The sequence below is a fragment of the Anoplolepis gracilipes genome, chromosome 1, assembly GCF_047496725.1.
Source record: "Anoplolepis gracilipes chromosome 1, ASM4749672v1, whole genome shotgun sequence".
NCBI classification, from domain to species: domain Eukaryota; kingdom Metazoa; phylum Arthropoda; class Insecta; order Hymenoptera; family Formicidae; genus Anoplolepis; species Anoplolepis gracilipes.
Window position 1 is genome coordinate 6,328,964 of NC_132970.1, and position 15,061 is coordinate 6,344,024.

At 31.8% G+C, this 15,061-nt stretch overlaps 1 protein-coding gene across 1 annotated transcript in view; it reads left to right on the top strand.

Moving 5' to 3' along the window:
- The first annotated feature begins 232 nt into the window (after window positions 1-232).
- Window positions 233-15,061, top strand: part of Gycalpha99b (guanylate cyclase 1 soluble subunit alpha 2) — a 28,934-nt gene continuing 14,105 nt past the window's right edge. The window contains exons 1-3 of the mRNA XM_072900723.1: window positions 233-1,306; window positions 13,337-13,416; window positions 14,185-14,267. Of these exons, the coding sequence (XP_072756824.1) occupies window positions 1,073-1,306; window positions 13,337-13,416; window positions 14,185-14,267 (397 nt within the window). The 5' untranslated portion in view covers window positions 233-1,072. The remainder of the gene's footprint in view (window positions 1,307-13,336; window positions 13,417-14,184; window positions 14,268-15,061) is intronic.

A 15,061-nucleotide genomic window follows, 5' to 3' on the forward strand; every position in this document is an offset into this window, starting at 1 on the left:
AAACAAGCGAGGCTGGCAGGTAGGCAGACAGGCAGGCAGGTAGATAGATTTCCTTCTCTATGACCTGCGAGGAGAGAGGATAGAAAGCACGGTGAAGTTCGAGAGGGAGGTTGGAAAACACGCGCAGGCGTCTCTACTGCCCTCCATCGTGGCGCTCTCACCCTCCGCGCGTCCCTTACGCCGTCGACTCTCCCTCGCTTGGGTGCTTTCCTCGTCGCTCTTGCCTCCCCGTCGCCTCGGAGCGTTGCTCGTTGCGCCTCGGTCAATCCGCGAGCAGTATGGCGCTACGCGCTCCAGCACGGCAACGTACATAGCGCGTCGTCACGTCGTGTATTTATCGTGACATCCACCGCGTCCCCAGCGGGGCGAATCCGCGCGCGAATTACGGTTGTCAGGCAATTGGATTGTAGTTTCGACGTCCCGAGAATTACGAGCGGTGAGACGAAAGATTGCGACTCCGCGAAATGTGCTGAAGAGAAAAGAATCTAAATTTTCTAGATAAACAAATATCAGAGGGTTCTCCCAACGAGTTCACCACGTTAACATGCAACCGCGTGCGCCGCGTCCGGCCCGACGGAGGTCGTAGATGACGCCGGATAGCGTGCGCGCGAATAACGCGTCGCGGTGCGACGAAAGGCTTTCTTCCACTACGTGCAGTAAGCGATAACGGGTGATCGAGAATGACGAGATTTTCGACGGTCGTCATTAATGCTAGTATCAACAACGTCGTGACGGCAACGATCGAGGAAACGTTCATTAGGGCGTTGATAGCGGCAGGTTTTCGGATTGGTCTCACGTGTTCGCGCGCCGCTTAGGGCAGCGACATGAGAAAATTGCAAACGATAGCGTAGAGAAGCACGACGTTTATACGAGATTCATTAGGAAGTGCGGTAAAAAAAAATATAAAGCTAGGGAATAGCACGTTCACAGAGTTCAGACTGCACCAGCTGATCGCTGATAAATATAACGCGCGATATGTTTATCGTTAATTAACACCGCGTGCTCGCTCGTTTTTCGTTGATAATCTGAAAGATCCTCTTATTGGACTACAATAGAGCAGTGCATCTGCAAAATGGCATGCCCGTTCTCCAGCAGGCGCTTCAAACTAGATCGCAAGGAAGAAAGCAAGGACGCGGATCATCGTAGAATCCCGAGGATCAGGCAGGACGAGCTCAAGCCGCCGCGACAATCGTCGGTTCAAATAACGTCGTCGCTTCTGGGAGAAGACGGTGACGATCTCGAGGATACACAGACACTTAACCTGAAACACCTAAGAGCCGCGGTGACCCTCTTGACGAACCCTTCGGTATTGAATAAACGACGATTCTATTTCTTCAGCTTCCGCTACACAGTCGCGTACACAATCCTCACATGGTGTCTTCGCAGTGTGCTTTATCACTCTGTCCAGCATGCATTAATAATATTAATATCTTGTCGATGTAGTAGCGAAACTTATACAAATAGATGTTGCATGTATATATATCGTTCCCCAATCTTTAGATAAAAGTGGGACACATAGAACCACCGTCTAAGAAATACTTCAAATGTGAAGAATCAACTGTTTTTTGTATGGCTTTTCGATCAGTTCAAAGTCGGATTAGTGCAGATGATACGCAATTAGTTTAGTTTGTTCAAGGTTTTATTCTATTTTGTCGTCTATGTACGTCCCTTTGTTGCGAAAATTTCGTTGTTCACTATTGCTGCTCTAAAGCCGGTATAACCGCGGATTTTGAACGCGACCGAATTCCGTTTTCAAAGACGCCGACGATCGTGATAAACGAGACGCCGAATTGAGGTCGTTTTGATGTGCAGTATCTGCGCGTTGGATGGTTGAATTTATATTTATCACGTCGACCTAAATATTGGAACAATGAATTGAGGTGACATTTGCTTTAATTTATTTGATTGCATTTTCAAGAATATGAAATAAATTATCGAAATTACCAGGTGAAAATATAAAATAATTATCAATATTCGTTATGAATATTTTGATATGTTATACTATTTATAACTCAGCAAAATGATTCTCACGGCTTAATTATAAACATATATGTTGATAATGGAGCATTTATGTCAATTATTATTTCTATTTATAATGGTGCATAGACTTTCCACATTCGCTTTGTTTTATATAGAAATTTCTATCAAATTTCCCATTCGTTAAACGCGGGTGTAGTTCCTGCAATCACTTGGGAATCAGAGCAGTTTTTCATTGAGAACTGGGTCAGAAATATATAATAAATCCCAACGAAAAGTTTTCTGCCGTCCCCATTAGAGAAAGCAGGAGTTTCCAAATTCCTTCTCCACGCGAAAGCAAACCGCGTTAGCGACTCACGCGAACGGCCAATATTTCGAAACCTTGTCTTGCGAAGAAAGATACAGAGCTTCTTGCTTCAAAGCCTTCTACATTAAACTTGGCACGGAAGTCTTGTATCTTCTAGTAATGCGTATCCCTCCTATAATGCCCCGTAATTCCTTTCCTGCAGCTTCAGCATCTACGTGACTACGTAGTACGCTTGAAGATATGAAATATATTATTGATAAGCATTTCTAATTATAGAAAATCTTATATCCATGAATTTCGATAGCTAAAAATAATAGTTTTGCTAAACGAAAAACAGATTGATATTAATTTGCCGATAATGTGTTACGAAAAAATAAGATTACTTCCCGATTACGTCTTATGAGGATTATGTCCATTGAGTCAATGTGTATCGTACATTATACACATATATCATCAAGATGCTATCGGTACGCTTTTGATCATTGAATCGCGATAATTCGAAGAGTTTTCCGTCCATCCAATCACGTTGGATTGATTCCCTTCGCATGATCATATCTGTAGTTGGCAAATGTCATTGGTATTTCAGAGGGTTAACGGCGTTTGATGGCAGATTAGGGGAGACGAGAAAGCGGCACTTAAAGCGATAACGTCGGGTGCAAATCCAAGAGGCGTTAAGCCACAGCCCACTCACTACCAGCGCTCAATTTCGCGTGTATACGATGAATCGAGTGGAAATGAGTAGTTTCTTGCAGAAATAAGTATCAGGACGAGACGTAATGAAGTTTATATTGGGTAAAATTGTGAAAGTGACCCGCGATATTGGTCGATTGCATTGCATTGCATTGCACTGCATTGCATTGCATTGTCATAATTTTGCGCAGTAAAAGTAATTTCTCCTGTAAAAGATAGAACGCAAATATCATTCATTTTTCCCAAAATTTGAACGATGGCGAACAAATGCAAAAATTCATTATTTAGTTATATTGCTTATTTTAAATAAAGTTAAGTTGAGATAAATACAATAAACATTTTGTCAAAATACCTCTCTATTTTCCTTTTATTAATTAATTTTTCTTCATAAATATAATTAAAGAAAGGTTATATAGGAATAAAAATAACGAATTTTTAAAATATCCAAAATTTAATGAATACATTGGCCGCTTTGGATAAATATTACTGAAACGAACATTAGACGGAACAAGCCAAGCCCAGTTTATTATCGATTGAACTTTCATAACATAAAAGTTCAAGCGAGACCATAAACCGTAAAACAAATACTGTTGAATTCACACAGTAGTATATAAACCGGCATTTCTAATACAGTACTCTAATTAACAGATACGTTGGAGAGAAATTCGATACGTCAAACTTTCTATTTAATAAATATAAACGGCATCACGTCTTTGCAGATTCCGCAGTCACTTTATAAAATATTTCTTTCATGCCGTAATAGTGCAAACTGACACATTCAACGTGGCTATTTGAAAATTATAACCGCAATTCGAGTACCCGATTGCCAGTTCGCAGTTATGGCTGAAGCACAATTTCAATGCGAGTGTGTGCGATTCCACTGAATAGTGTCATGAAAATCAATAAATGTGTAGAATGCAATTCTAAATAAGATGTCGAAATTTTATAATTATAATATGATTCTCGTTTGCAATTATACATATAATATATTCGCATAAGAATAATGAATAATATATACTTAAGAATAATATATATACTTATACTAATCATATATAATTATAATTTCATCGTTTCTTGGAAATTTAATATTTTTATTTTGCGCCAAAACTATATCTCCTTGAAACTTTACTTATTAAATTTATTTTTTTTCAATAAATCGACGAGTATACATTCTATATGTATACTTTATTGTGATGATGCAGAAACGAGTATTCGGCGCAGTTCCGAGTTAAAAGGGTCAAGAGCAATTAGTCCGACAGAAAGGCGGGAAATGTAAGATTGCTTCACAGCTTGTACACAGCCGAATATTCCTCCGTTCAATTAGAAATGCTTGCAAATAGTGCCTGGTAAAACTGTTTCCATAAAGCGGATGAATAAGTGATCGCGAAGGGCGGATGTTACGAATTATTAATGCGTTACGGAGAATACATTCTAAGACTGACGGTTTCTACAGATCTAAAAAAAGCATTAGTCGTGAAGTATTAGCTCAGTAAAGTATTACTTCAAAATACAATCCTTAGCACATTGCACGATCTTTTTATTCTACTTTCGTTTTAATCTTTTCAAATGAAAAGAGAAATCTTATATGAAGAACGCGCTTCAAGATATTTCTAATATAATAGATGTCATCGCATGTTCGTCTTCATCGAAGAACCGATATTTCATAATACATTTTCACCAGTTCAGCAAGACGCGAGCATTGGAAAATAACATCCACATAGAATCATTGCAAATATATGTATATATATATATATATATATATATATATATATATATATATACACATATATACATACATATATATTGATATGAGAAGATTTAATACTACGTGTAAAAAAGATAGAGGGAGCTGTATGTGTATATGCATGTATTTACATATATGGGAAGGAAGAAAATAAAAGCGAAATTGGATTCTATGAACACAATAGCGTAGTAGAAAAGGCCGATTGCAAATTCCAAATGCAATTAATCTAACGAGCAGAGTATCAGGATATTGTTCCTGCAATTACTTTTCGACCATCGAGTTTTCTTCAACTTTTTCTTCATCGTTATATCTTTAGAGAAATTTATTATCACTAATGAGTTAGTGATTAATTACTTCTTTTGAGTACCTAAATTATTAATGTACAATAGTTTCTAGTGACTTAATTATTGAGCTTTTAGTAATTACAAGCATTTCAGCATTGAAGATTTCAGTGATTAAATATTGCCTTAGTTTTAACATTAATATTAAAATATTAAGATATAATACTGTATCAATGATAAAATACTTATGCAAAGCACTGTTAATTCTGTCAATTATTTGTGAGATAAGAAGCTGATATTAATATTTCAATATTAATATTTCAATAGCAATAAGTCAAATGCTTCAAAAGATTATAACTCATTTGTTTACCGTAACTCAACATGATATTCACTATCTACATTCGTAAACAAGTTTTTGTCATGAGCGATTATAAAGCCTGCAAAATGCGGCTAATAAGATTGTAATAACTATATTTCTATCAGTTTAATTTCTGATCTCCAGAGAAATTCAGATACTGAATTGATTTTTGGAAAATCGGACAGAGAAATATCTAGGGAATATTTATCAATAATTCTCAATATTAATATCAGTAATTTTATCCAGTATTTTAATCAGTGCTTGAATCAAGTATTAATTAAAAAGTTACTGAAATACTGCCAGTATTTAATTACTGTATTTTTCTCAATGATTCGCAATGTTAAATTTCCGTAAGGATAGAAGAGCACAAGACAAACGAGAGTATAACGAAGCACGAAGAAACAGACGAACAAAGAAAAAGAAAGAGGTAAAAGCTAGTACTTGCTACACTGTAAAGCACGTGTGCATCCGCCAATTATTTCTTACTCGCCGAAGCATTGAATTTTTTACGAAGGAACATCGGGGAATTCCTTTGTGCGTCTAAGAGGACGCCTTTTAAATGAGTATTAAGTAGATTATCCCACCTAGTAGATAATCCCAAGAGCGCGGGTATTAAACAAGCTATTCCTAACAGCGGCTTCTTAAATGCCGTGTCGTGAGAAACGCTCGTTCGCAGTCTCCGAGAAATTCAGTAACACGTAACTTACTTATCGTGCCTGACCCAATAATGGCATATCCCGATCGTCAGGTCGCAGTTAGAAGCGCTATGATGTATCATGCGGCTTGCGTTAATCAAGAGATCGGAGTTGATATTCGAACGAAGATTAAACGGCATTTTACCTCATGCGCGAGAGATTTCGTAAAATAATTACGTAATATCGGTGAATTAATACGGACATTAATTATGATTTAATAAACATCGTATCCTCGGGGAAAACGACGAGCCAATAAATATATTCGGATTTGATGTTCCGCATTTTATTAAATTTTACTCGAACGTACTAAACGCGGATATTTTTAACACAATATTTCTGCGTCGAATAATATGCGCGTATATAACTGGTGTGTGATATTAATGTTTCAAGCTTCCTGCGAAAAGCCGCCACGCATCCAACGACCGACGTAAATATTGCGTATAAATTTACGAGATCATAAATGCAGTTACCGTGATAACCGCCACACTATATCGTATATCACAGCACTTCAGAACTTTAAGCTAAAGTCTGCACGCTTGCTATCTGTCGCGTGCACAAAGTTGAAATTTAGCACGCCCATAGACAAGAATTCAAAATGATGAAACTCCGATGAAAATTTTAATTATATCTTACCAGCTTTGAAGTATTAGCCGGAATTATTGGATACTTAACGTTATTAATTATTGGATACTTAATATAGAATTTCTTAATCAATCTTAAGTATTAACTTTGAAAGATTATTCCAGAGAATGTAATAAAAGAATATATTATAGTAATCTTAACAAAAAATATTATTTATAACATTTGATATAATAATAAGTATTATTTATAGCATATTTGATTAAAAAAATATAAAGTGCGCTAGATGTTACGAAATGTTACTGGTTGACATTCAAGTGTGCATATTACAAGCTGTCATTATATATATATATATTTTTGCGACATATCCCTCGAGAAAATATGCAATAATTCATGATGACAATTCCCTCCCGGCTGTAACTTCAGAGACCTAATCATGCTTGTTGCAATGCAAAATACGCTCTTTAGAGGCGATCGATACATCCGTTGCTTCTAACGGCACTTCCAACATCGTCGAGTAATCGCAAGGGTCGTAAATGCAGTTCCGTCGGATACCACGTTACCGTCTGCCATGCTACCGCAATGTTATGGAAATACCACGATCGATTCGACGGATTTGCATAACACGCGTGTTATCCCCGCGCGTTTTTACTATGAGCTAGTTATGATGGATGATCTTCATTGCACGACACTCCTAAAACGCGAACGAATAATCTTAGGACGCGCAGTTCCTCCGGGGACGAGTTGGATACTTTCGGAGCCATTACAGCGAGAAATATGCCGGATCGATAAACGGTCGCAAATATTCTTCCGCATCGAATAGTGTTTTAAATAGAAACACGAGGTTGAATAAAATCTTCGACGGTTCCTAAAAAATTATCCGTTTCATAGAATGATATTCTCGCGTGAGAAATTTAACAAGATCTTTTTATTCTCATAACACATCTCCCCAAGACCGAAAGAGATTTAACTAAAAATCTACCTCTTTCGTAAGATTATACTACTAAAGTAAATAATAATAATTTGTGTTTTCTCCACTAAAGAGTTTGAACGTAAATATTATTGTACCCTATACCAATTTGAAGCAATTTATATACTAAATTCATGTGCGTTTATCTCTATTGAAACATAAATACTGAAAGCACGCTAGGGAGAGATTCAATTTTTTATCAAATGATGTTGCAATATACGCTTTCTACTATGAAAATCTCAGTGAACTAGTCGTGTGTGCATGCATACATATGTATAAACATTTTTATATAGAAATGACAACAGTTCTCTCTGTTAATGCTTTATATGCGGAAAAATAGCATGTAGAAAATCTAATATACATCATGTATAACATTTATAAAAAAAGAATTTCTTCCTGGGAATAAAATGTTCCATTCAGAAACCTCTATTATTCTTTGCTATAATATTTTATGTCTGATATCTTTTGTTCTGTCTTATTACGATTATTTGTATTAGAGAAAGAATTGTTTCATTAAAACTTGAAAATTCATTGTATAAATTATATCTCCTTTAACTTTCCACTCTTCCAACTTTGCAAAATACGAAAGGAGCCAGACATTACGCTTTCATAACTCTGGAAAGTTGCATATGTTATTTCGTTTGACGTGAGGAAATACGTGCCAAGAAGCAACAGAAATACTATAATCTTATAACGTCTCCCAAGTTGATCGATAATCATTATAGGGGTAAAATATGCGAGCTAATAAAATAACTAGACAAGTTTGGCAACCAAATCTTTTCTGAATTCATAACATGTTTACGCGATACATCGTAAATAACTTTAATAAAAGATTATAATCTTCCCTATTATATTGCATCTATATTTTTCGATACGTGTAATAGCTTTTTCTTCAGAAAACTATTATAAAATGATATAAAAAATACAATTTTGCGTTTATTATTTTACAAACATCTTTACGTTGTATATATGTTTTTTGAGTATTGATTTTCGAATGTGCAAACTCAACAACTTCCTGCGCAAAAATTCTTTTCTTAATAAAAGCAACCACTAAAAATATCGTGCAATGAAAGTCTAAAAATTCGAGCTTTATAGGACTGGGGTAGTCATTTCTGTAAAATGACAGACATTCAGCATATCATAGTTAACTGCATGGCATGCATTTTTACTAAGCTGCTGGCTCTTTATTAAAGAAACGTTAGATACGTTCTACAACAAGGACGTGTACAAGATTAATCCTTTTTCTTACCTTTCTATTTTCTGGAGTGTAACGTTGCTTTGCGCTTTGTAGTAGAAACGCTGAGTATTTTATGAGAAGCTGGGTTCTTTTCAACAAGAGACTAGTCTTCGTAAGGGAGATGTTTAACAATATAAAAGATATAACAAAGTATCTCATGACAATGTTTATTTCAAGAACAGAAAAGAAAGGGAAATATATAGCTACATGACTATAATGACCTTTAAGAAAAGAAAAGAAAGGATATATAAGGCTATATTTTTTATTATTATAACAAATGATAAATATCAGAACTAAACATTGTAATTATCGTAGGTCATAGTATACATATATATATATATATATATATATATATAGAGTCTAATAAAATTGTATAATTGGATTATTCGCGAAATTCGTAGCGTCCACGAATATCTATTTAACGTCGCCAAAAGTAATTAAACTAATATTCAACAGAAGGTTCGTATCTATTACATGGCTTAACGTTTCGCTAGATTACAATGGGAGACAATATGTTGGTACATCTACTCTCTCGCCCATACAATCCCGAAGCGTAAATACGCAAGAATGAATGAGAATTGCAAAAACAAATTGCATTTGTCGTCGTACGTTTGAAAGATACGCCTGTGACACTTGTGACTAATCATTGTTACCGTGAATGACACATAGACAGATAAGCTTTATGGTGACGGGCGAGCGAATCGACACGGGGTTCCATTCCACTTTTCGAATTGGATGGGCGCGACAGAAACTTCGTTACTTAGTTAAATTGATGGAAATCAAATTTTACTCCTACTTGCGGAATTGCATCGATATGTGTCGTGATGAAAGCATAGATGTCTATGTCTGCATGAAAACGTCAAAATTCAACACTGATGGATTTTGCAAGAAATTGTAACATATTTGAGATGTAAAATTTTTAAGATTTCTCAACAAAAAAGCGAATTGTAATTTAATAAAAGTTTACTTCAATATTGTAAAGCTTGCACGAGTTATGACAAAAAACGTGTATGTGTATGTGTCATTATAACATTTATACCTTTTGTTTTCCACAGTGAAAAGGTGTATTGTGTACTTTCATGAAAATATTGTAATTTTACGAAAATATATCATTTTCCGCTCGGTAAAAATATTATATTCTATAAAAAATAAATTATGCACATACATATATTAATTCAAGCGCTAACTTTACATCATTTCGTCATAACCATTGTGAAATATATTTATATATACTTTTATGCATCTCTTCATTGTGTTACGTCAGCAATTTGCCTTTTATAATTTATTTCCTTTTCCTTTCAGACGGCAAAGTTTTATAATTATTCCTGATGTGCAAAAGTGTCCGCGAAATAGAAGTATTGGCTTAATAATATCGGGTAATCAGTCGTCGTGCAAATCTTATCACCATAGTCATCACGTTATGTATTTGAAATGCAAAAATAAAAAGAGATCTCTACTAAGCCACTTAAGTACCTTTCACGATGTACTTACTTTGATTTCTGGAAGCTGACGCAGAATAATGGTTGACCGACTTCCAATGCGGTAAAAATATTAGCTAACAGAATATTCGATATGATAGTCTCTCTCATTTCTCACAAATACATTTTATAGGTATAAAATAATTATTATCAAAGATATCATTATTAAAAGTATACAAATTCTAACATATGTTTCTTTTGTAATAATTATATTATTACAGAGTAAAAAATGTTAATATTATAATAAAAATTTTTTAAAATAGGTGCACAAAATGCGTCACATTTACTTATAATGTCATAAATTGATAGTAAAAATAATTCACTTCATTACCGTGTTTTAAATAGAAAAAGTGCCAAAAGTTATATGATGATTCAATTCTTCTTATAAACCAACATAATACTTTTCATAACTGTATAAACTGATAACTGACTGATGTCAGTTCGCATGACTGTTTTTCCACAAGTAGTTTAAATGACCTTCCTCTGCCATTCTAGAGTGACTTCCTATCGATTTTGGCTCAAATCAGAGTGCGACTGTCTAGATGTTAGTCGAATAATATTTTTCATTGCCAAATTTCTATCATTTTTTTTTCTTTTCTTTTATATAAAAAGTATTTATAACATTTCTTCTACAATTTTTATAAATATTTTTAGATAAAGAAATATTTTTGAAAAACCTTATTTTACGCTTCTCAACATGTCTCAGCATAAATAGGTTAATCGATCTACACAATCAAATTAAAGTATCCATTATATTCTTTCTTTAACATCTCATAAAATTTTATAATTTTTACCAAGTGTGTAAACCTATTCTTTTGGAAAGTTAGAGAAAGTAATTTAACTACTTATGCGCTAATTAAATTGCTTTTCTCATTTCCATCCTTTTTGTGTACATAATTTTATTATAACAACTGGTTTGTATTATATTATCATTAGAAGGGGTGAAAATTAAGATGCAATGAATTATGAATTATTAAATGCGACTGAAAATATTACTCCTGGAATCGACATCTAATATCGGCCTTACACCTTATAATGGCTTGTTTGTACATGTCTAATATAGCATTTAAACATAATTTTCTTTTAATTTTTAATTCATAATACAATTATTCTTTGTAAGCTTGTACATTTAATTCGGATTATTATTATTTTCATGACGCGCATGATAATAAATGTTAATACATAAAGAAGATTAATTGGTTGTCCAGATTTTCCGCAGATCATCCCTGATCTAATTTCTAACATAGGGTTATATAATCAATTATTAATATGCTATTATATAATTCATACAATCGTTTAACTAACCAACATTTAGGGCTTAACTAAATGCATTTTATCCCAATAAATTATGTTAGAACTTTGGTCTGTATATATATATATATATATATATATATATATATATATATAATTATGATTTTGGATTACACAATTTGCATTGATGATGTTGTTCTATCAACTTGAAATTCCTGCATTATCATATATATGTATATAAAACTTATCCATATATTTTATTTTTAGAACTTATCAAAACTTTTTACATCTTATCAAATCATTGGAAAAAAAATAAATAGGTAATAGATAAATATTAAATGTATATTTGTTGTAGAAAATATGTTTTTACACATTGATTTTATTCTTATAAACCATAAATTATTATATTTTTTAGATTTTATCTCTCTAGCGATGTGTCGATACAAATATGTCAATGAAGAATGTTACTTATCAACTATTACATTTTGATAAATTGTTATTTATCAAATGTATATTTGTTATAGAAAATATGTTTTTTTCATTGTAATAGATTATCCAAATTAAAGAAATTTTTTTCCCAACAAAAATATCAAGTTTTATAAAAATTAAAAAGTACAATAGTATATAATAAGTAAGTAATTCTAATTACATCAACTGAAAGAATATACAATTTAAGAATATATTTTATATAAGAAATATATAATTTTTTGCAATTTATTCTGCCTATTGTACAATAAAAAGCATTATCTTACAATTGAATATTGAAACTTTTAATACTCAATTTTCAGCACTTTTTTTTATTAAATGTTAAAAGATCTTCGTAAAAGTCATGACCTTATGATCCCTTTAGTATACAAAGTTGCAAAGCAATGTATTTAATATTAATTTTATAAAATTAGTCATAATTTATTGTGACTAATTTTATAAAATATAGTATTACTTTTAAGTTAACATAGATTTAAAAGCTAAGTTAGAGAATTTTGACTTCTACATCGTTAAGCAATGAAGATGTTGGTTTAAAATAATGTCTCTGAGTACTCTACAAACGTTATTCTCTTGAAAAGAATTTCCCGTATGAGCGTACCAAATAATACTATAATTCTCGTTACAAAATACAGACTGTAATTTGGAACAGAGGTTTAGCCACTGCATAATAATTATCGAATTATTGCACAATGATTACCAAATTGTATGCACATTAGGCGTGTCGTTAAGTCGGACATAGTGCAATATATTTCTGCTATATTAATATATGACCTGTGCACATGAGCGGGCGTATCAATCTTTTAAATGCGATTTACATATGAGAATTGCACATGCTTTTCTCCGACGAAATTATTGGATAAAAATTCAAAATCAACACAATACTGTAACACAATGAATTATATACGTATGTATATGTGAGTTATTGTAGCATGATTCTGCATGGGTCAGATATTTTTAAATGTAATATGTTATATGTGTAGCTTAACTGTAGTTGATTATATTTTATAACCAATAAGAGAAAACTTAGTATATTATTTAAAAATTTTGCATGTTTATCTACAAATGGTATGTTTTCACGTTTATTTGTATTGTAAACACATTATTTAAATTTATTAAATCAATTATTTCAGATGTTTTATTAATTTAGATAAAAAATATTTAAATAATGTTGCCCTACACTACATTATTATTGTTCGACTATACAACAGGAAATAATTTATTATATTTTAACCAATTTTGTTTTTTTTTCATAATTATTATTTTAATTCCCATTTGAATTTTAGAACGAAGTGGTAGCTGTGGCGTTAGAAGCACTATTAAATAAACATGAAATACCCCTTCCAACATCGACAACATCGTCTTTGTAAGTATATTCATTAAAAATGTTCTCTATTAGAAAGCACATATTTTGCATGTTACTTTATAAAAAAAATTTTTTAATTAAATAAAATATTTCACAATATAATAAATTATATTGTGTATTATAAGAATTCATGATATTATAAATTAATTAAATTTGAAGGTTTTCTGAATATATTAATAAACGCAGCTGCATTTATGTTTTCTAACAGTATAAAAGCATAAATAACTAAATAACTATATAAATGCATAAATATTATACAATATTTGTATTGCATTATTACAAAAATTTTTATTACATTTTTATAAAGATTCTCAGAAAAGCGTTTGTTAAATAAATTAATTAAAAGAAAATCTAGATATTACATAACTAAAGTAATTTAATTTTATAATGTAAAAAAAATATAAAAATAATTTTCACTTTATCATATGTGCAAATCATAATTCAACGAAAATTTAAAAGAATTGCAAATTAATCACACATATTTCTAATTTAGAAATCAATTTATAAAAGAAAGATTATATATAATTTACTTAATTTGAATTGAATCAAACCAGAGCGTAGTTTAATAAACAACTTCTGTATTCATTAATGCGCATTTTTATAAAAATTTTAGAATTGTAATGAAAGTTTTTAAATAAAAAATATTCAAATAAAAAAACATGAAATTTTAACTACCAATGATTGTAACATTCTTGCAAATCTTCTCGTTTAAATTATAATTGAATATGTATAAGATTTGATATAATATTATATTATTTTATATTTCAGAGAAAAACTTCTAAGTAATGTTGAAGAGGAAGAAAATTATAATTTACTGGAAGACATTTACGAGACATTGAATTACGATTGTGGTAAGATAATATATATTTCTTTGTTATAATTACATAATAATAAAGAACTCTAAATATATAAATGTCTGTACAAACTCATAACATAAAATGACAAGATTATTTGCGATATTATTGAACAATGATTTTTTAAATTATTTTGTATATAATTTTTGCGATACGTAATTATTTAGTGGTACAATGTGATTGTTTTTACTAAAAACACTAAAAAATTCTCTTTTCTATTGTAAACTTACAGTATACGAAAATAGTGCAAGCTACTGGCAACATTTGAAAGCACGTGTGAACTCTTCTCATATACCGATATATAAAAGTAAATGTAAAATGAAAAGGATACATCATAAAGTAGCTTCGGTTTACGATCATGTTAAAACGGTTACCAATAAGCTCAAGTGTAGCTGTAATTCTACGAACCTATCGTAGCCGTTTATCACTGTCGCAAAGAAGATTGATGTATATATCGATTTCAAATAAGACCTTATTCGATGTTTAACGTTTAACATCGATCGGCTCAAACATTAAGACTATTATCAAATTGTCTTTAACTTAGAGTCTTTAACTTAGAGTCAAATTACGAAGTGTTAACGCGTCGACACCTTGTTTGCTTGAGAAAAAGCTCAAGATATTAGTTTCGAGATTAATATTTATCAGGACTATAAAAATTATATGAAAGAGCTCCTTATATCGCAATAAGATTAATTTAATTATTTAAGCATTCGCAAAGAAGTAACTTTTCGATGATTATATAATTTACATAATTTATGTAATTTTTTAAGTTATGATAAAAACTATCGCTT